Here is a 20,014-nt window from a genome sequence, read left to right as displayed (position 1 = left end):
TATATGTACACAATGGAAATTACACAACAATTTAAAAAGCAAACTACAAATACAGTTTACAACATGGATGAATCTCTCAGACAGAATGTGGCAAAACATATTTTCCAGAGACGGATGCTCTAATATCTTCCATGCCCCATTCTCTTCTAGAACCTTCCCACAGCCCCATTAAGAAGTAGAGTCCATGTGTCCTCCTGCTGATCCTGGGCAGAGTACAGCTGAAGTGAGGCTATGTGACCCCTGAGGCTGTGTCATAAAAATGCCCTGCACTTCCACCTTGTTCTCTTGGGATAGTCACTCGGAACTCAGCCATCATACTGTGAGGAAGGCCAAGCTGCATATGAAGAGACTCACCTGGACAGGTTTGAGGCCCTGGCTCATGGCTACAACTGAGCAGCAACTCACCCACCATGCAAGTGATCCATTTTGAAATGGACTTTCCAGTCCCCCATCAAACTGCCCCAGCAGATGCTACACAGAATAGCAATGGGCCAACCCTTCCAAGCCCTGCTCAAACTGAAGATCAGTGAGCAAAGGAATGGAGTATTGTTTTAAGCCACTACAATTTGTTATACGGCAATGAAAGGCTGATACACATAATGAAGTCTGATGCCAAAGAGTATGTATAGATTTAAAAAACAGGCAAGCTAATCTAACTAACCTGGTGTAGGTCATGACAGTGTTACTTTTGTGAGGGGGCAGGGTGCTGATTTGGAAAAGACATGAGGGAACCCTTCAAGGTAATGGAAATGTTCAATGTCTTCATCTGAGTGGTGGTTACGTGGGTATAAACAAAAGTCAGGGACACCTGGGTAGATCTGTGGTTGAGGGCCTGCCTTTGACTCAGGGTATGATCCCAATGTCCTGGGATCGAGTTCCGCATCAGGCTCACTGCATGGAGCCTGCTTCTCCCTCTGCCTGTGTCTCTGCCTCTCTCTGTGTGTATCTCTCATAAATAAATAAATAAAATCTTAAAAAAAAACAAAACAGAAGTCAAAATGTATTAAGCCATTAACTTAGGATTTGTGCATTTTACCATATGCAGGCTATACCTCAAAAAATTAACAAGAAACAGAGAACAGTCATAGAAGCCAGCCTATGTCAAGGTGAGACAAGGGACTCAGACATCAGGGTTGTCCAGAATGGGCAAAGAAACCCAGTGAAGCTGCCGCGTCCCCATGATCTCCTCCTTTTTTTTTTTGTTCCCCTTTTAGTAGAAGGACAAGGCTAGCTGAGGATGGAAATGCAAAGACCTCAACAGAAGCCCCTTGGTCTGACTGCAGGATGCAGTACCAGGAAGGGCATCCAGTAGGGCAGCCAGGGTGTTTGCTGAGCCAGCTGATGAACAGTCCCGTAGGATGGGAAATGAACAGCCACTTCCTGTACTGCAAGAGCAGGACTCACTGCCAGTCCAGACCAGCCAGCCAGACCAGCTGACCCGTCAGGCCTGTCTGTGAAGTACCTGTGACCAACACTGGTCTAATCCAGGGCATCAAGGGCAGGGAAACTTCTCACGTAGGAGCAGCCTGACTGCTGGGAAGTACTGCCCCTCCCCTTTCAAATGTATGCATATCAACTCCAAAATTCCAGAGTCTCTCCCCAGAATCTCTTTCCAAATTGGAAATAGCTTGGTGGGATATTTGTGTGTGTTGTGGGGGGCGCGCAGGGGGGGGGGTGATGTAAAGAGGGCACTTAACCCATGCCGTTTAGAGAAAATGTCGGAAAAAAATAGATAAGCACAAAAGGTAATTTTAAATCACTCATAAACACACCACTGAGTTAACTACCGCAAAAGTGAGGATGGTTTAAAAAGACTGAGGATGATTTTCCTCCAGATTTAATGCATTTGTTTTTCAACAAAACGGGACCATGTTGATTGTTTGTTTTAACTTGCGTAAGGTCACATGGCTGGAAAGTGAAAAGTTTAGTGTTTGTACCCAGAATTTAGTCAGACTCTTGCTGGGTGCCCCCCACCCCTCTGAAAGCCTCCTGGGACGAGGCAAGCTCCCCACCCCAGGCCAGCTTCCTCCCACGCCGCAGCCTCTGCCACGGGACAATGAATGCTCTACTTTCCAGCGCTGAATGGTGAATGGCCGCATGTTCTCATTATTTTCCCACTCCAGGGATTCTCCCGAGTTCCTATAACAACCTGGCCAAACTCCATCTCATTTGACACAGTCATCAAAGGGAGGCCTCCTGCCACAAGAATGAGTTCCAAAGAGCTCTGATCTTGGCATGAGTTGAGGGAGAACTAAATCCAAAGTTCCTGAAGACAAGTCTGAGAAATTAGGACTGGAAGAAGCTAGAACGTGCTTTTCTGTTGCTCTGCCATCCCAATGCTCAGCCAGGCCCCTCTGTCAGAAGCTGAGGGGCTGGGGCTCAGATCCCCTGTGGGGCAGCCAAAGCCCCCAGGACACACTTGCTTTAAGAGCTCGCCCGGCCTCACTGTTCTCAGGACTGGGCTCTTCATGGCAGAGAATGGGGACATTACTGGGGAGCCCTGAGGAATGGGAGGAGGGTTTTCCCTGCTTTAAACCCTCCTCTCACCCCCATGCATTGTGATGCTTGAAAGAGGAGCCTTGGGCACTTGAGGGCTGGGGAAAGCTGGAGGTCTGTGGTCGGGTGAACTTTGCAGGAAGTCTTTTCAACTAGGAACAAAGAGGCAGCCAGGCCCTGAATGCAAAGGCAGCTAGGAGCTAGGGCGATGAAAGGCTGCAGGCCCTTCTCTAGAGCCCTGGGCCAGGGGAAGGGTTGGCCCAGGTTGCTTCTCAGACTCCCTCATTTGGTTTGCCTGCCTCTAGCTCACCTGCTAGAGTGTCACCTTGAGGTTGTCTACTTGTATTTGACTGGGGCATGGTCTCCAGAAGGTCCTTCTGGAAACACTGGCACCTGGAAGGTCTGCTCCAGGGCAGAGAATTTGAACAGAGGAGAAATCTGGATCCAAGGGTCCTGCCCCAAAGTCCTGAGAGGTAGGAGGAAGCAGAGGGGCAGGCATGGGGTGTTAGGGTGGTGGTCAGAGAGAGCAGGACACAAAAAGGAAAGCTGGGGAAAGAGTCATCAAAAACAAAACTAATCTTTTTTGTGGGGAGAGGGGCACCATAGCCCACCCTCAAACTAAATTCAGACTGTATGGAATCCCTGCTTGGCTAAGAGAGGATGTCAAAATGATATAAAAATGTATTATAATAATATTTAATATATTAAATACATGTTGGCCATGATAGCACCTGACAGGATGAGTAGCACTCACCTCCACTTCCGGTAAGGGACCATTCCCTGTCCGGGTGGTGCCTGCAGGTTCCCACCTCCTGACCTGATTCATACTGTTCACTTTATCAGGACCCTCTTGCTCCCCAACAGTCTATGACCATCCCCATCTATCCTTCCAGGCTCAGTGCCATCTTCTCCACGAATCTTCCAGAAATGTTCTCCTTTACCTCTGAATAGTCAGAGTGCATTTATTTGGTTTGCATCTCTCTGAGGTTCCCAACCACTTAAGCACCTGTGTGTCCCCGTTATCTGACAGAGATTGTGCAGTGCAGTGACGGGGGTGCTGGTTTCAGGTACATCTGCGGATCCACAGGACCCATTCACCCCTGTCCATTCTTATATGGGGCTATGCATAAGAGAGATTTAACAAAAATGAGTCATTGAGGCTGTTGGGGGAGAGGTGAAGGCTATGGTCAGGGTTAGGAATCCAGGTTCCAAAGCCACAGACCAAAGTCGCTCGATGGTGATGCTCGTTGGACAGAATCCCAGAATTACAAGAGACCATGCCCTATTCACATAGGATATGGATAAGAACACCCCTTTGTATGCATCTATCATAGAACCATCTAGGCCACCCCCTCTCTGAAATAATCGGGACCAGAAAAAGGAAGGGCATTTCCATGCCCAGGGTCACAGAGGGGCAGGCAGAAGGCAACCTAGAAACCCCAAATCCCCTCAGTCCCAGTTCTGGGCCATTTCCACAAAACATCAGCATGGAAGACCTTATTATTCTCGTAACAGTAATAGAAAGAAGGGTGGTCTCCCAGTGATTTCACAGCAATGCCTACATCCCCCAGAGCTAGGGGGGCAGGGCACCTCTGGTAAGAAATGGAAGGGCCTTCTTTACTCTCATTCAAAGCCAGGCCCAGCCTGACACAGAGAAACAAGCATTCAAACATGGGCACCTCAGGCAAAAGGGAGACTTTGGGAATCTCAATGCTTGCAGAACTTTAAAAGAATAAAAATAAAAAAGGCAGCATCAGGGGCCGGGGGAATGAACTGACAATGGTGAGTGCGTGAGAGAACGAAGCAGGGATGGCTGATGGAAGGCAGGGGGAGGGGAGGGCAGCAGCTGATGTCACATCATGCCTTGATTGCTCAGTACCTGTTCTCACCTGGGTCAGTCTTGCACCTGCCCAAGGCAGAACCATCATTCTCACCTTGGCCACAATGATGGCCTGAACCATTTTTATTGTGGCTCTAAACGCTAGGACTTGGGGCATGATTGACTTGGGGATGATGATTTATAGGCAGATAGAGTCTCAAGCCCTTCTCTTGTCTTCCCTTAGCCTTCCCAAGCCCCTTCTTGTTTCCTCTTGGCAGTCCTGGGACCCACAGGGTTAAACATCTGTGCTGAGATTGGTCCTTGGCTCCCCATGGCCCCAGGCACCCTCAGGGAGGCCCAAGGGAAGGGGAAACCAGGGGCACCTAGGGAAAGGCTCTGCTTTCCTGTGGCTGACCTGTGATCACTTTCAGGTGGCCCATGAGAGGTAAACAGATATAATTCTGGCAGCATAATAGAAGGTCCAACCCTTTAGAAAATAAATCTGTCTGGTTATCTCAAAAACTTTAGAAACAATCAGCCCTCCAGCCTGGGTAGCCTACTCTGGGGAATTTTTTTTTTTTTTTTTAAGATTTTATTTATTTATTTTGAGAGAGAGAAGGAAAGCAAGCTGAGCAGGGAGTCTGAGGTGGGTCGTGATCCTGGGACTCCAGGATTCTGACCTGAGTGAGCCAAAGACAGACACTTAACCCATGGAGCCACCCAGGCACCCCTGGGGAATTTATTCTAGAAAATAAATGTAGCAGAAGTGAAAAGTGATAGGTCCAAGACTATTTTTCTTGGAAAAGCAAAAGATAGGAAGCCACCTATGTGTTAGATCTAAGCATCTAAGAGGGACAGTTATATAGACTTTAAATTTTGATTTTTAAAAAGTATAAAGGGGGCGCCTGGGTTCCAGAGTCCGTTAAGCATCCAGACTCTTGGTTTTGGCTCAGGTCATGATCTTAGGGTCCAGGGATAGAGCTCCACATCTGGCTCCGTGCTTAGCGAGGAGTCTTCCTAGGGATTCTCGCTCCCTTTCCCTTTCCCTCTGCCCCTCCTGCTCGTGCTCTCTCTCTTTCACTCTCTAAAATAAATAAATAAATCTTTTTAAAAAATAAAAAATAAGAATAAGTAAAAAATTAAAAATTATGAAGACTTGGAAATTAATGAAAAAAAGCAAGTAAGAAATGTTCAGGGTAATAAATAGGCCAAAAAATTCATACAGATACGCAAGAGCTTAAAATGTATAAAGGTACTGACATTTGGCTATTTTTTAATTAAAAATTCCATTAAAGATTTTTAAATTAGAATATCGATGCTGTCTAGAAGGCGTTTAAATGGACATCCTCAAAGAGATTAAGAGTACATTTATCATGATGAACACTGAGTAATGTATAGAATTGTTGAATTGTTATATTGTACACCTGAAACTAATGCTGTATATTAACTATACTGAAATTCTTTTAAAGTGTAGAGAAACATTATAATTAAAAAGTATTTTAAAAAAAGTATTTAGTTGAAGGGCACCTGGGTGGCTCAGTTGGTTAAACTTCTGACTCTTTTTTTTTTTATAAGATTTAATTTATTTATTCATGAGAGATACAGAGAGAGAGAGAGAGAGAGAGAGAGAGAGGCAGAGACACAGGCAGAGGGAGAAGCAGGCTCCATGCAGGGAGCCTGATGTGGGACTTGATCCCAGGCCTCCAGGATCACGCCCTGGGCTGAAGAAGGCTGCACTAAATCGCTGAGCCACCCGGGCTGCCCAGCATCTGATTCTTGATTTCAGCTCAGGTCTTGATCTCAGGGCATGAGTTTAAGCCCCACGTTGAGCTCCATGCCCAGCATGGAGCCTACTTAAAAAAAATTTAGTTGGTGAAAAATTTAAAAATAAAAATAAATAAATGGACATCATCACTCACTATTATTGAGATTATAAACTGATATGATCTTGCTACAGGTTGGCATAATCTACAGGGCAATTTGGCAATACATATCAAAAGCCTTAAAATGTCTTATGTTCAGAAATTCTACTTCCAGGAATTTATGCAAAGAAAATAAAAAGAAATATGGGGAGATTTACGTACATGGATATTTATTGCAATATTATTTATAATGGCAAAAGACTTAAACCACCCAAGTGGGTCACAATAGAGAAAATTATTAAGTACTTTACAGAATAATCACATGATGGATTACTAGGTCATTATTAGATATATTTTGAAATAACATTTAATAACAAGGAAAAATGCTCATGATATGCTACATGGAAAAAAGAGTGTTATGCAAACATATATATCATATGATTCTCTGTACATATTCTATATAAAGAGTATACACACACACACACGTACACACACATATTATATAAATCATCCTAATTTTGCAAATATGCATACAGCAAAATGTCAATGGTGACAATTTCTGCCAGGTGGGATTATGAGTTGTTTTTATTTTCTTCTTTAGCCTTTCATGTATTCCAGTATTTAGGGATTACTGCAAGAATCATATCACATCAGAAGGCACATAATGTCAGATTTTTTCACCAGTGATGCTAAGTTTGGCCACCTGGCTAAAGTGGTGTCCTCTGAGCTCTTTACTGTAAAGGTAACTTGTCCTCTTTGCTAACTCCTCTTCAGGGTGAGACTTACTTGAGAGCATACGCATATCCCATTTCCCTACAACTCGCTGCTCTATGCAAGTAGCATCCACTGATGATTCTGGTCAGAGTCAGTGAGTTCATTGAGCGTTACACAATGGTTCTTTCCTTCTACATTTATCAGCTGACATTCTTCGATGAAGACCAGCTTTCCTCTCCCACACTTTTAGTATTACTAAAAGTTAGTAATTATTAGTATTACTACAGATTCATGGACTTCTCCTCCTCCTCCTTCATGTTATTGTTATTATTGACTTGCAGATTTATTATTATTACTATTATGATTATTTAGTGTGTTATAACCACTGTTTTCATTCTTCTTAATGTTCAAAGTTCCCCAAATGTCACGAGGGGGGGTCCCTTCAAGCCAGTTCCTGCGTCTCCATCATTTCATGAGTGCCCTCCTACTTTCTGTAGCAGCTCTCCCTGTCCCAGATGTGGATTTGGCCACCTCTCCAAGAAGCTTCAGTTTCTTTTAGTAGGTAGCGGTATTTAGAAACCAAGATCTGAGTGCTAAATGTGTTCACTGTTACCAGGTACCATTGCTTCTATGCCCTTTCAATGAGCAGAGCCAGGAAACTGGGAAATTATAAACATAAATGTGTGTGTGTGTGTGCCACGAGTTCATATTCCACACTTCCAATTCAATATAATATCATGTAATCCTTTGTCCTTTCCCCTCCTCCGGATCTATATCCTCCTAATTTCATGGTGAGAACCCTGGTTTCCAACATCAATATAATTACTTATCTAGTCTATCCTACACTGAGTTCATGTTATTAACACTAATATTCCAGGTAGTTTTCCCTGACCTTCAGGATGATAATCTGTCAACCATTCATTCCCTTAAATAATTATTGAATTTATTTATTTATTTATTTTAATTATTGAATTTAGAAGAGCAAATTCCTTTCATCTTCAGCCCATAATTAAAAGTAACTTTGATGTCAGCTGGTACAACCTTGCCCTTAGAGATCTAGATCTAATTCCATGACCTAGGTGCAAAGCCAAAGCTGGGGCTGATCCTGTACACACTGCACCATGATAGGAGACTCACAGCTCCTCAAGATCCATCCCCTAAATAGTCTACTCTTGCAGAAATTTCAAGAACCAAGCAGACTTTACTGGCAACTTCCCAGGAATGATGGTGGAGGGGAGAATGGTACAACACATCAACAACTTTCACCACCCAGTAGTCATGACCAGTCTCAAGATAGCCCCAGTCACAGGCCTCTCAGCTCATCCCAGATGCTTGCTTTCCTTCCCACTGTTTCTCCCTCTCCTTCCTTCTCTCTCCTCTCTTGGCAGGATCGAAAACCACAATTCTTCCCCCTCTGTCAAGCAGACCAACCTCCTCTTCTGACGCCTTGCTCAAGACGTTCTTATGACAAAGACAGCCTTCTTCCTAAGAGAAATTATGGTGAATAAAATTTCCTACGCCTCATTACACATACAAGGGTTGGAATCTTTTTAAAGCTTGGTCAATTATAAGTGACAAACAAATTGCTGCAAAAGTCTCTCAAGATGTGTCTATCCATCGACTCAGCAAATGCCTCTCAGAACCAGGTCACCAGATGGCTCAAGCTGCCCAGGATCTTTCTATCTCAAGAATCTCCAGTTTCCTGAACCACCTTTTCATGTCTCCACAAACCTATCCCCGTCACGGGAAAACAGGTCTGTCCAGATCTCTTCCAGCTGGGTGCCTGCCACCCCACACTCCCTCCCAGAGCACCAGCCAAGGACCCTGAGAGAGAAACAGTGCTCTGTAGATACTAGTCATGGTCTATGGACTGAGTCCAGCAGAAGAGGAACCTGACCCTCCTGGAAGTGCCACAGTTCATGGGGGACAGCCTCAGGTAACTCCCCTCTTTGCTTCTAATTTCTCATTGCTTCCCTGTAGATGGCCTTACTAAGCAACCTGCCTGGGCAAGAACCAGTGAGTAATGGACCTTCCAGAGTTTTTAGGCTTTGATGATGATCTATGGACAAAAACTTTCCAAAAGACCAGCATGTAGTGCTGGAAACAGTCCCCGACCAGGGAGCAAGGGGATGGGGGGTGTGAGTCTTTCTGAGAAGCCTAACCAAATCTTTGATGAGGGGAGGGGACGTGTGAAATTTGAAAAATATTTCAAAATTAAAGCTGTACTGTTTATTTTCTGGCCAGTAAATAGTTAAGTTGCTTTGTCATGTCAATTGCTGATAGGAGAAACAAGTCAAAAAGGGCTTAGTGATATACAGGAATATTGGGACCATTCAAAATGCAAGAAAGATGTGGCACAAGGAGAAGAGGAAATGAAATGGTCTGGGAATGAAAAGAGGATGGATTGGAGAGGAAGGAGAATATAGGCCCCTGGCACAGCTGGCATACCGCCCTATAGCTGTCCAACCATCCTCAAAACCCCTGCCTACTTGTAGTAATCTGGGGAGCCTGAAGTACCTCCTGACCTTCTGTCTTTCTCCACCATTTCTCACTGTGCCTCAAACACACCCTTAGCACCTATCCTTTGAGCTAAGCACTGGCCTCTGTGGTCTTTTCCATCAAGCAGGTGGCATTTTTGTTGGGATTTATGTTACAACTGTATCTAGTTTTGCACCATTCCAGAGCTTTCTAAAAAGACACATAACCTAGGCCAGGTAAGTAGTTTCTCTAGCTTGGTGCTTTTCCAAACTTTTATATAGTCACATTGATGACTCCTTAGGAGAATCCAGACAGAGCTCAGAGTACAGCAGCCTTGACCTTAAAAGGGGCAGGTAAAGTCAGTCAGTAAAGTACCTGAGCCCTTTGTCCATGCTGAGTTCCAGTAGTAAACCACATATCAGGGTAATTCCCACTTTTCACATTACTGGGCTACTCTCCCAGGCCCCATTGGGATTGTTCTAGGCCCAGGTGCCCAGAAGGCCTTCTGCTGCTTTCTATCATGACTTTTACCTCCCAGAGGGATCCATTCCTGGGCTGAGGCAAGCCAGTGCTCAATACAGAGAAGATGTGTGGAGAAGTGCTGCCAACACGGTAAGCCAACTCAAAGGCTCAATGTCTTTCCTTGGGATATGTGGGGACCCAGCATGAGAGCTCAGGCCCTCTGCCACCTGAGTAATCTTGGGATTGTTACCCGACCAGCATGCAAACTGGTTAAGAATAAGGGTTCTGGAAATAAGCTTACCTGGATCATACACTGGCTCCACCATTAGCCAGCACCATGTGTGTATGATTTAACTTCTGCTTCCTTATCTGTAAAATGGAACTTAGAATAATATTCACCAGGATGCCTGGGTGGCTCAGTGGTTGAGCGTCTTCCTTCGCCTCAGGGTGTGATCCTGGAGTCCCGGAATTGAGTCCCACATCGGGCTCCCTGCATGGAGCCTGCTTCTCCTCCCTCTGCCTATGTCTCTGCCTCTCTCTCTCTCTCTTTCTGTGTCTCTCATGAATAAATAAATAAAATCTTAAAAAAAGAATATCTACTTTGTAGGGTTGCTTTGAGTTAATCTTGATGAGCTAATGCATGTAAAACACTTGCAAACCTGCCTTGCTCACAGTAAGTGCTTAACAAATATTTGCTCAAGTGCTCAAAAATATTTCACATATTTTATATGTGCATGCACTGCTATACACATACAAAACCTATAAAAACATACTTCTTATGAAGGCTGAAACAAATCTGGCAATAAATTTAAATTTGACAATTCTACATCTTGGTAAGGATATAGAGCAACTGGAACATTGCAGATGTAGGGCCACTCTCAACAATGGTTTGGCAGCTTCCTATGAAGTTAAACGTACATTTACCACAGTTACCATATGAGCTAGCAGTCCCTTTCTAGTTATTTACTTAAAAGAATTTTTTTTCTTTTTCTTTCTTTTTTTTTTTTTTTTTTTTGCTGCAGACATTGGTAATTTATTGTTTTAGTCCAAACATATTCAAAATGGAAACTCAAAAAAAAAAAAGGAAACTCAGATTACTTTTCTACCTGAAACAATTAAACTAGATTCTACTAAGATATAATGCTTAACACATTACAGCAATAAAGATGGTAATCCATTGTCTTCTATATCTACTAAAACCAAGATGGTAAAGCCAATTTGGTTGCAATAGTGTCATAAAGATAGAATATTAGCATCAAACAAAAATAAAATAAAATATGTCCACACAAAGAATGCTCATAGTATTTTATTTATAACAGCCCCAAACTGGAAACAGCTTCGGTGTTCGTCAACAAGTAGATGAACAAATTCTGCAAAGTCCTTTAAACGGAATACGACTCAGCAATCAGAGGTCACCAACTATTGATACATGCAGCCACATGGATGAATCTCAAAAGCATCATGCTAAGGAAAAGAAGCCAGATGTACAAAGCTACATACTGTAGGATCCCATTTATATGACATTTAAAATAGGAAAATGGTAGGGACAGAAAACAGATGAGTGGTTGCCAGAGGCTGGCAGGAGCAGGGGAGAGCAACTTTATAAATGAGCGTGCACGAACATCATAGGGTGATGGAAGTGTCTACAGTCTCATAGTGGTGGCAGATACATGACTATGTTTGTCAAAACTCAGAACGGTGCACATACAAAAGGTAAACTACACCTTAAGAAACCTAACATTAGCTGCAAGAGGAGGGAATTGGGTACTGAGAGTATATAAAGGATACTTTTCATTCCACTGTAACACACCTGTACCATCTGAACTTTGTAATGAGTGTGTCGTTCATGTACTGGGTAACAACTTTATTAGAGTTTGGAAATAATAATGATGCTGTATATCTACTTTGAAGGGATGTTGTAAGATGCAAATGGAATGAGACAATGTGTATAAAGTATACACAGAGATGACCCATGGATCTTCTACAGTGACAAAGGGCCTCCGCTGAGAGTGACACCCATGACTTACCTCAGTGACAAAGAGCGTGCGAGGATCGATGATATCCAAGAAGTGCCTGAGGCGACCATAGAACGATGTCTGGAGAAGGGGTGGGAGAAGAAAGTAGATCAGCTGCCATCAACCATCCTCCAGCCCCTAAGGACCACACCCCAGAGCTTACCCTTACCATTGGGGTCCCACAGCCCCCAGGACTCCCCACTGATGACTGCCAGTGAGGCCTCACTTCTTAGTGACTTGAGGACAGCTTTCCAAGGTCTGAAGGGTTTCTAATGTCAACTCATACAGACCATTAAGACACTGGATGACTGTCCCAGGTCCTCTTCAAAAGGTCTCCCATTTTCTCCCTTCTCCCAAATCCCTGAGATTCGCTCTAAGCCTTCTCCAGTTCCCAAGCACTAGTAAACACACAGGCTGAAGGTGAGGTCTGGGCCCAGCCCTCTCCAGTCTTTCCTGGGTACCACAGCCTCCCTACCTTGCTCTGGACCTCTCAAGTGATGCAAGTTCCCTCTCCAAGGTGCAGCCTAGGCTCCGCCCCCAGAGAAAGCTCCCCACAGGTAAAACTCAAGCATGACAGTACCCAGCTCACAGCCTTCAAGCCCTTCTTTACCCATAGGCCTGGAGCTGCTATGAAGCTCAGGACAGGGGCCTGCTTGCCCTGGCCTCGCCCCAGAGCAGGGGCCCCTGAAAAGGAGGGCTTTGTGCAAAGCAGGCCACAGACATTAGCCCACAATGAAAGGAAACCGAGCAACGAGTAACCTTGCTACTGGGCCCTCTTCCCATAGGGAAAAAGCCAAGCTCAAGGGGGTAAGAAGATGCCAAGCTGGAGGACAAAGGGGAAGCTGCAAACACTGGGGGTTCATGCCTCACTACACTCCAGGCTCTGCCCCAAATCCTCCCTGGAACCCCACAGCTCCCTCAGCACCATCCTCTGCTTGGTGAAGGAAGCAGAAGCCTCTACACTCCCTCCCTTCCCTTGCTCATTAGGACACCAGACCCTACAGCCAACTTCTGCTACTTTCTCTTCCCAATAAAAATCCTGCAATAGTCCTCTGTGCATACCACGCCCCATGCTGCCTCCACTCTCTGCTCACCCCTTGCATGGAGCACCCACCCTCTCCACCCCCTACCTCCACATTCACAGACCAGATCAAGCCTTGGCACTAGTCCTTAACTACAACAGTTGCTGCTCTAACATCTTATAACTCAAATGGCCTAAACCATTTCCCCACTTATACACAATGCTCACACTGCCATCCTAGCAAAATTTCCCCCTAAATATTTAGTCTAAGGAAACAACTAGAGATGTTCAAAGGTGTGGTCAGATGTACATGCTGACGATGCCCACCACTGCATTCTTTATAAAGATGGATGGTTCAGTAAGTAATGGTCCATTCATACAATTGATCACTATGAAGCCACCTAAAATCATATTTTCAGAATTTATGACATGAAAAAATGATTATGGTTTCATGAAATGCATACAACTAGAGTAATTCCAATTTAAAAAACAAGGAGATAAATAGAGCTAGATGGACAGTATGTGAATAGCAAAGACACAGAATGACATCCAGACCCTGTTCTACTAGAATGAATCGAGGGGTCCTTAGAGAAGTGACAGACTCCAGAGCTGGGGAAGAGAAGAGACAAGATGAAACTGGTTCATCTTTTTGTCCCAGAAAGTAATGAAACTGCCAGCCCACAGAATGATGGGGACATGTTAAAAGGACAAAAGAGGAGCAGATGGACATTATGTGGCTCTGGATGTGACACCTGGGAACTTCATGATGTCACTCAAATAGTATTCTGGAGGGACTGCATCTAATCATGAGTAGACATCTGGCCAACCCAAATTGAGGAACATTCCATAAAATAACCAGCCTTGTTCATCAAATATGTCAATGTTATGAAGACAAAAACTGAGGAATTGGTCCCCATGAAAGGAAACTAAAGAGAAAGACAACTAAATGTAATATGTGATTCTGGACTGTATCATGGGAAGATACTCTCAAGGACATTACTGAGACAATGGACAAAATTGGAATAGGGATCATTGATTAATAAAAGTGTTCTATCAATATTAGATTTCTGAATGTCATAACTATACTTGAGGTTATTCCTAGACACCAAATGTTTGTACCCCTCCCCAAATTCACATGTTCACGAATGAACACCCAATGTGATGGTATTTCAAGGTGGAACCTCTTGGAAGCAGTTAGATGAGGGCAGAGCTCTCACGAATGATATTAGTGCCCTTGTAAAAGAGACCCCAGAAGGCCCCCTGGTTCCTGTCACCGTGTAAGAACACAGAAGATTGCTGCCTGTGACATAAGAATCAAGCCATCACCAGACAACGAATCTGCTAGTGCCTCGAACTTAGACTTCCCCACCATTGTGAGAAACTCGTTTCTGTTGTTTATAAGCCACCTAGTCTATGGTATTTTTTCAAAGATTTTTTTGTTATTTATTTGTTCATGAGAGACACACAAAGAGAGGCAGAGGCAGAGCCATAGGCAGACAGAGAAGCAGGTTCCTCATGGGTAACAGGAATAGGGATGATTTTTATTTCTTTTTAAAATGAAAAAAGAATCAGCATTCTGTATAATATACAGAATATTCTTTTTTAAAAATATATATTTAATTTAAAATACTATCTAATATATTACTTGATTACAAGATCCTGAAGGAGGTAGGCTTCTGGATGTTCTTTCCATATCCTCATGCTCTGTGGCTCCTAGTTTCCTGTCTCACACCTAGAAGGGGCCTCAGCAGCATACCTGCCACAAGAATGAATAAGTGGGCAGGTGAGCAGCCTGTGGCCTGAAGGCTGTCTAGAAGGGATGGAGCCCAGGCAGGGCTTCCGAGGGAGAGACTAGGGATGGAAAGGCGCAACAGTATGGCAGTTAGTGGCCCAAGGAGGGAAGAGGAACGCAGGGCCAGAGGTGAGGGCCTGGAAGGGGAGCAGCCAGTGGGAAGCAACCTCTTGAAGATGGTCCAGGGGAGATGTCTAGCCTCTGATTGCCCTGTGGTCTGGCACTGTCTTCATCCCGTCCTAGCTCTGCTGGCCCGCTGCATCACTCTCCACCATGGCCACTGAGAGATGGTCCTGTGTCAAACACTTTGCTCCACAGATATCCTCACCTTTTTCTGAGCTGGACTCAGGATCCATCACAGTGAGCAAGTGTTCGAGAAGCCGGGTCCCTCAAGAAAAACAAAGAACTACGAAATACCATGATGAGAACTTAAATGAAGCATCAAAGGTATGGCCCAGGGCCAAACTTACAGTCTGACAAAGTCACGTCTCCTGACTCACTGCAGTGAGGGAGGCCACACAGCAGAGGAACTGTGGGACGCATCACCAAGCAAAAGGAAAAATCGAGTCAGTATAGAATTCTGGGCAAAGATGGAGTAAAAATCAAAGGACACAGTGCTTTAAATAGGCTCAAAGCAAAGCAAAGCTTTGGGGAAGGGGGTCCATCTAGGTCTGGACTGAGAAATGGACACAGGGTCTGGTTTCCTTAGAAACTATAAAATTGGAATGCCTGGATGGCTCAGTGGTTGAGTATCTGCCTTCAGCTCAGGGCATCATCCCTGGGTCCCACATCAGGTTCCCCACAGGGAGTCTGCTTTTCCCTCTGCCTGTGTCCCTGCCTCTGTGTCTCTCACAAATAAATACATAAAATCTTTAAAAAAAAAAAAAAAAAGGAAACTATAAAATTAAGATAAATGTGGAATGTTGTGTCCAGAAACTGCCTATTTGAAGCACTGCCCTTGGGTTAATTCTCTGAGTCCTAGTGACTTAGACACACCTATCAAGAGGGGGATGTTTCATTCCTATTCATTATTTTAAACAGCAAAGTTGCTGGCAACCCTTAGTCTTGGGAAACGCAAATGCACGATGAGTAAGGAGGTGTGGTCACTCAAAGAAGTAAGTAACTGGGACACTTTACAGCTGCAGCAGGTCCTGGTGAGAACTGCTGATTCTTTGTAGAAGAATCAGACAGATGTCTGGCATTTCAGACTGAAAAATGGCAGAGAAGGGTCTTAGTCTCTCAGGATGAGTTCATTTTTATTTTCTTGAAAGTTTTCAGTGTCTGCTTTTTTTTTTCCTCCCCTCCAAAATTCAGCTCCCATCTTTCTCCCTATCAATCAGTGGATGTTTTTCCCTTGCCTTCTTTACCGGACCAAGGAGTCAGCCAAGTGGTTCCTTCTCTTTCCCTTCACAAGAAAGGTGAGTCAGCTTCTTCTCAGCAGGACCTGTGACATGAACAGCAGGCCTTGGGTGCAGCAGCTGAGGGCCAAGGCCTGAAGGAAACTGGCAGCCCTCCATATATACCTATACCAGACGTTGAAGTCACAGCTCTTCCAGATCAGGAGTAAAATAGGCACTAAACCTATATAGCCCAAATGCAAAAAGGCTGAGCCACCTCAGCAGTCTTTAGCCAGGCTGTGCAATGAAACACTGGGCAGCCCCAAAGGAGGTCTTCCACCCAGGGATTCAACTTCTATTGGCTGGGGTGGGTTCCAGGCATTGGTGTCCATTTAAAACCCGCCCAAGTGATTCTAATGGGCAGCAGGGATTGAGAGTCACTGGACTAGAAGATGTTGACCCTATCTGCAGCACAAACCACCTCCAGGACCAGCCTGGGAGACAGTCACTCTCCAGCCTATAGGATGTAAATGATTAAGACACATAACTACCTGCAAGGCATCATCATTCTGGAACCTGAGTTCAGGCAAACTGTATAAGAAACCTCCTTCCCACCTTCCAGTTCTCAGCCCTCACACAGCTCTCATCCTGGACATGAAGAGTGCACTTTCCTGTTCCAGCCAGATCCTCCCCCACAAGGAGCCCTGCGCAACCCACCTGCTATGCAGCCTCAGTTCATTTCTGAGTCTCCCATTCACACACAAAGCACACTCACACCCCCTGTCAGCCTAGCAGCTAAGTGACTCTCCCAAAGGAGCAAGGAAGTTGAAAAATAAAGCAAACCAAAAAATCCAACTTATTTCTGGGTAGACTAAAACACAAATGGAAAGCAGCACATGTATTTGCTCCCTGTCCTAGGACCCAGTTTGCCAAAAATGCTGTCTGGGCCCAAAGCACGTTCAGGAGAGCAAATGAGCAGGAAAAGGAAAGGAGGAAGGAGAACACAGGTCACAGAGCTTCCTGAGGAGCTGTCCTATTGTCTTCTTCCCCTTCACTAGACAATATGGGGCAGTGGTTAAAAGCATGGACTGAGGGGCGCTTGGGTGGCTCAGTCGGTTCATTATCTAACTCTTGGTTTCGGCTCGGGTCATGAACTCAGGGTGGTGAGGGTGGACTCTGCTTAAAATTCTCCCTCTCCCTCTGCCCCTCCCCCTCCTCTCTCCCTCCCTCTCTTTCTGTCTCTCAAATAAATAAATAAATCTTAAAAAATAAAAGGCATGGCCTTTAATTTATAGGAACAACAGGGGACAGAAGAACAAGTTAAATAATACCACAGAACTGCCATTAGCCATGTTCAGCATGAGAGAAGCTCTACAAGACGGACAACACAGTTTCTTCAACAAATAGAAAAAAAGAAAGAGACAGAGAAGGAGGACCAATACATGAGTCAAATATAATGTGTGGACTTCTGGGTTTCTGATTCAAACAAACCAATTATTTAAAAAATGGTATGACAATCATGGAAATGTGAATACTGCAAAGGACCAAATGTTTGTACTGCCCCCCACACACAGACACACACAAAGTCATATGTTGAATCTTTTTTTTTAAATTTTTAAAATTTATTTATGATAGTCACACACACAGAGAGAGAGAGAAAGAGAGAGAGAGAGAGAGAAAGAGGCAGAGACACAGGCAGAGGGAGAAGCAGGCTCCATGCACTGGGAGCCCGACGTGGGATTCAATCCTGGGTCTCCAGGATCGCACCCTGGGCCAAAGCCAGGCACTAAACCGCTGTGCCACCCAGGGATCCCCCCATATGTTGAATCTTAACTTCCAATATGAGTGTAAGTGATGGTATAGGTGGTGGGGCCTTTGGGAGGTGCCCTCATGAATGGGATTAGTGCCCTTATAAAAGAGACCCCAGAAAGATCTCTCCAACTTTTCTACCATGTGATGCTATAGCTAGAAGGTACAGCTGATGAACTGGAAAGCCAGCTTTCTTTCTTTTTTTTTTTTTTTTTCTTTTTTAAGATTTTATTTATTTATTCATGAAAGACACAGAGAGAGAGAGAGAGAGGCAGAGACACAGGCAGAGGGAGAAGCAGGCTCCATGCAGGGAGCCCAATGTGGGACTCGATCCCAGGACTCCAGGATCACACCTTGAGCTGAAGGCAGACGCTCAACCGCTGAGCCGCCCAGGTGTCCCAGAAAGCTGGCTTTCATCAGAGTTTGCCGGTACTTTGATCTTGAACTTCCAGCTTCCAGAACCGTGAAAAGTAAATTTCTGTTGTTTGTTGGCTACCCCATCTAAGGTATTTGTTATAGCAGCCCAAATAGACAAAGACAAATTGTGACTGGTTTTAAAATAATTATTTTAGGTGTGTTAATCGCACTGTGCTTATGTTAAAATTAATTTAAAAAAAAAACCCTCTGATACCATGTGAGAAAGAAGGCATTTCACCTCTGTGATATTCTTCCTCTAAAACTCAATCTCAGTCTAACCATGAGGGACACTAGACAAACCCAAATTGAAAGATATTTTACAAATTGCCTGACCATTACTCCTCAAAACTGTCAACGAAAAGTCTGAGAAGCTGTCACATACCAGAGGAGGCTGAGACATGACAACTAAATGTACTGTGGGATCATGGATGGGATCCTGGAACAGAAAAAGAACATTAGCATAAAAAATAGTGAAATCCAGTAAAGTCTAGAAGTATAGTTAATAGCAATGTTCCAAAGTTGGTTTCTTAGTTTTGACAACTATACCAGGGTCATATGAAATGATAGTGTTCGAGTTATACAGGAATTCTGTTATCTTTTTGTCTTCCATAAATCTAAAATTATTCTAAAGTAAAAAAAAAAATGTTTTTAAAAGAGTCCTTATTTCTTAAAGATACCTACAAGCAGGTACAACTAAATGATTGACTGGGCATTGCTTTGAAATAATTCATTGGTTGGAGGGCGTCTGGGTGGCTCAGTCAGTTAAGCAGCTGCCTTTGGCTCAGGTCATGATCTCAGAGTCCTGGAATAGAGCCCTGAGTGAGTTGGGCTCCCCACTCAGGACTCCCTGCCCAGTAGGGAGCCTGCTTCTCCCTCTCCCTCTGCCCCTTCCCCCCTGCTTGTGTGTGCTCTCTCTCCCTCTCAAGTAAATTAAATCTTTAAAAAAATAAAATAATTCATTCGTTGGGATTGGGGGCATATAGATGAAATGAGGCTAGCCTCACAGTGGCAATTGTTGATGCTGTGACGAGTGGATCATTCTTTGATGACTGTCTCCACTTTTGAATGTCTGCAAACCTTAATAAAACAAAGATCCTGGAGCCAGAATGCCTAGAAAGTGAGTTAATTTGCCTGTGTGCTGCAGGTTCCTCACCTATCATATAATGGATAATTGTATCTGACTCATAGAGTTGTTGTGAAAGTTCAATAAGTTCAATATACCAAAAAGTTGGAACAATGTTTGGCTACTATCATCATCTTATGGAGGAAAAGATGGTCAGAGACCAAAGCCCAGCAAGGCAAGCCATCTTTCTCTACCCTCTGACACTACTCAACATCCTTTCTCCCCCAGCCCTCTTGCACAGAGATCCTTGAAGGATGGAAGAAAGGCCCTGGGGTGACACTACGGGGGTAAGAAAAGACTTCTGCACCCAGGCTTGCAGAAAGCAATGAGACCAGTTGGGAACTGAGGGTGGTATCCCTGGAGTGGGCTCTGGGAATTGAACCCTGGATTATGAGCCATTCAGGGTTCTAGTGGCTGAAAGCAGCTAGTATGGTGGAAACGAAGCTTCAGGGTGGGGGTGGGGGTCTGATTTCAGGAAAAAGAGGTCACCTGGGGTGGGCCATGAGGGACTTTGGGGCCCCTTCAAAAGTGAGGTCTTTATCTCAGAAGCAGGGGGAAGCCACTAGAGAGTGTTTAAGCGTGTGGTGGGGGTGGAGGGGAAGGAGTCACCTGATCAGACCTGCATTGTTGAGACTGCCAAGTAGAAGGAGGCCTTGGAAGGGGCCCAGA

At 44.5% G+C, this 20,014-nt stretch overlaps 1 protein-coding gene across 9 annotated transcripts in view; it reads right to left on the bottom strand.

Moving 5' to 3' along the window:
- The window catches only part of SFXN5 (sideroflexin 5), a 122,752-nt gene that overhangs the window by 99,818 nt on the left and 2,920 nt on the right, over positions 1-20,014 (bottom strand). For 5 of the 9 annotated variants that reach the window (XM_038561761.1, XM_038561759.1, XM_038561755.1 and 2 more), the window contains exons 2-3: positions 18,605-18,658; positions 11,859-11,927 (exon numbers count right to left, since the gene is read on the bottom strand). In XM_038561761.1, the coding sequence (XP_038417689.1) occupies positions 11,859-11,927; positions 18,605-18,658 (123 nt within the window). The remainder of the gene's footprint in view (positions 1-11,858; positions 11,928-18,604; positions 18,659-20,014) is intronic. The other 4 variants (XM_038561757.1, XM_038561758.1, XM_038561764.1 and 1 more) reach the window with 1 other exon arrangement.

The sequence above is a fragment of the Canis lupus genome, chromosome 17, assembly GCF_011100685.1.
Source record: "Canis lupus familiaris isolate Mischka breed German Shepherd chromosome 17, alternate assembly UU_Cfam_GSD_1.0, whole genome shotgun sequence".
Lineage (NCBI taxonomy): Eukaryota > Metazoa > Chordata > Mammalia > Carnivora > Canidae > Canis > Canis lupus.
This window is presented reverse-complemented; position numbering and strand designations above follow the sequence as displayed.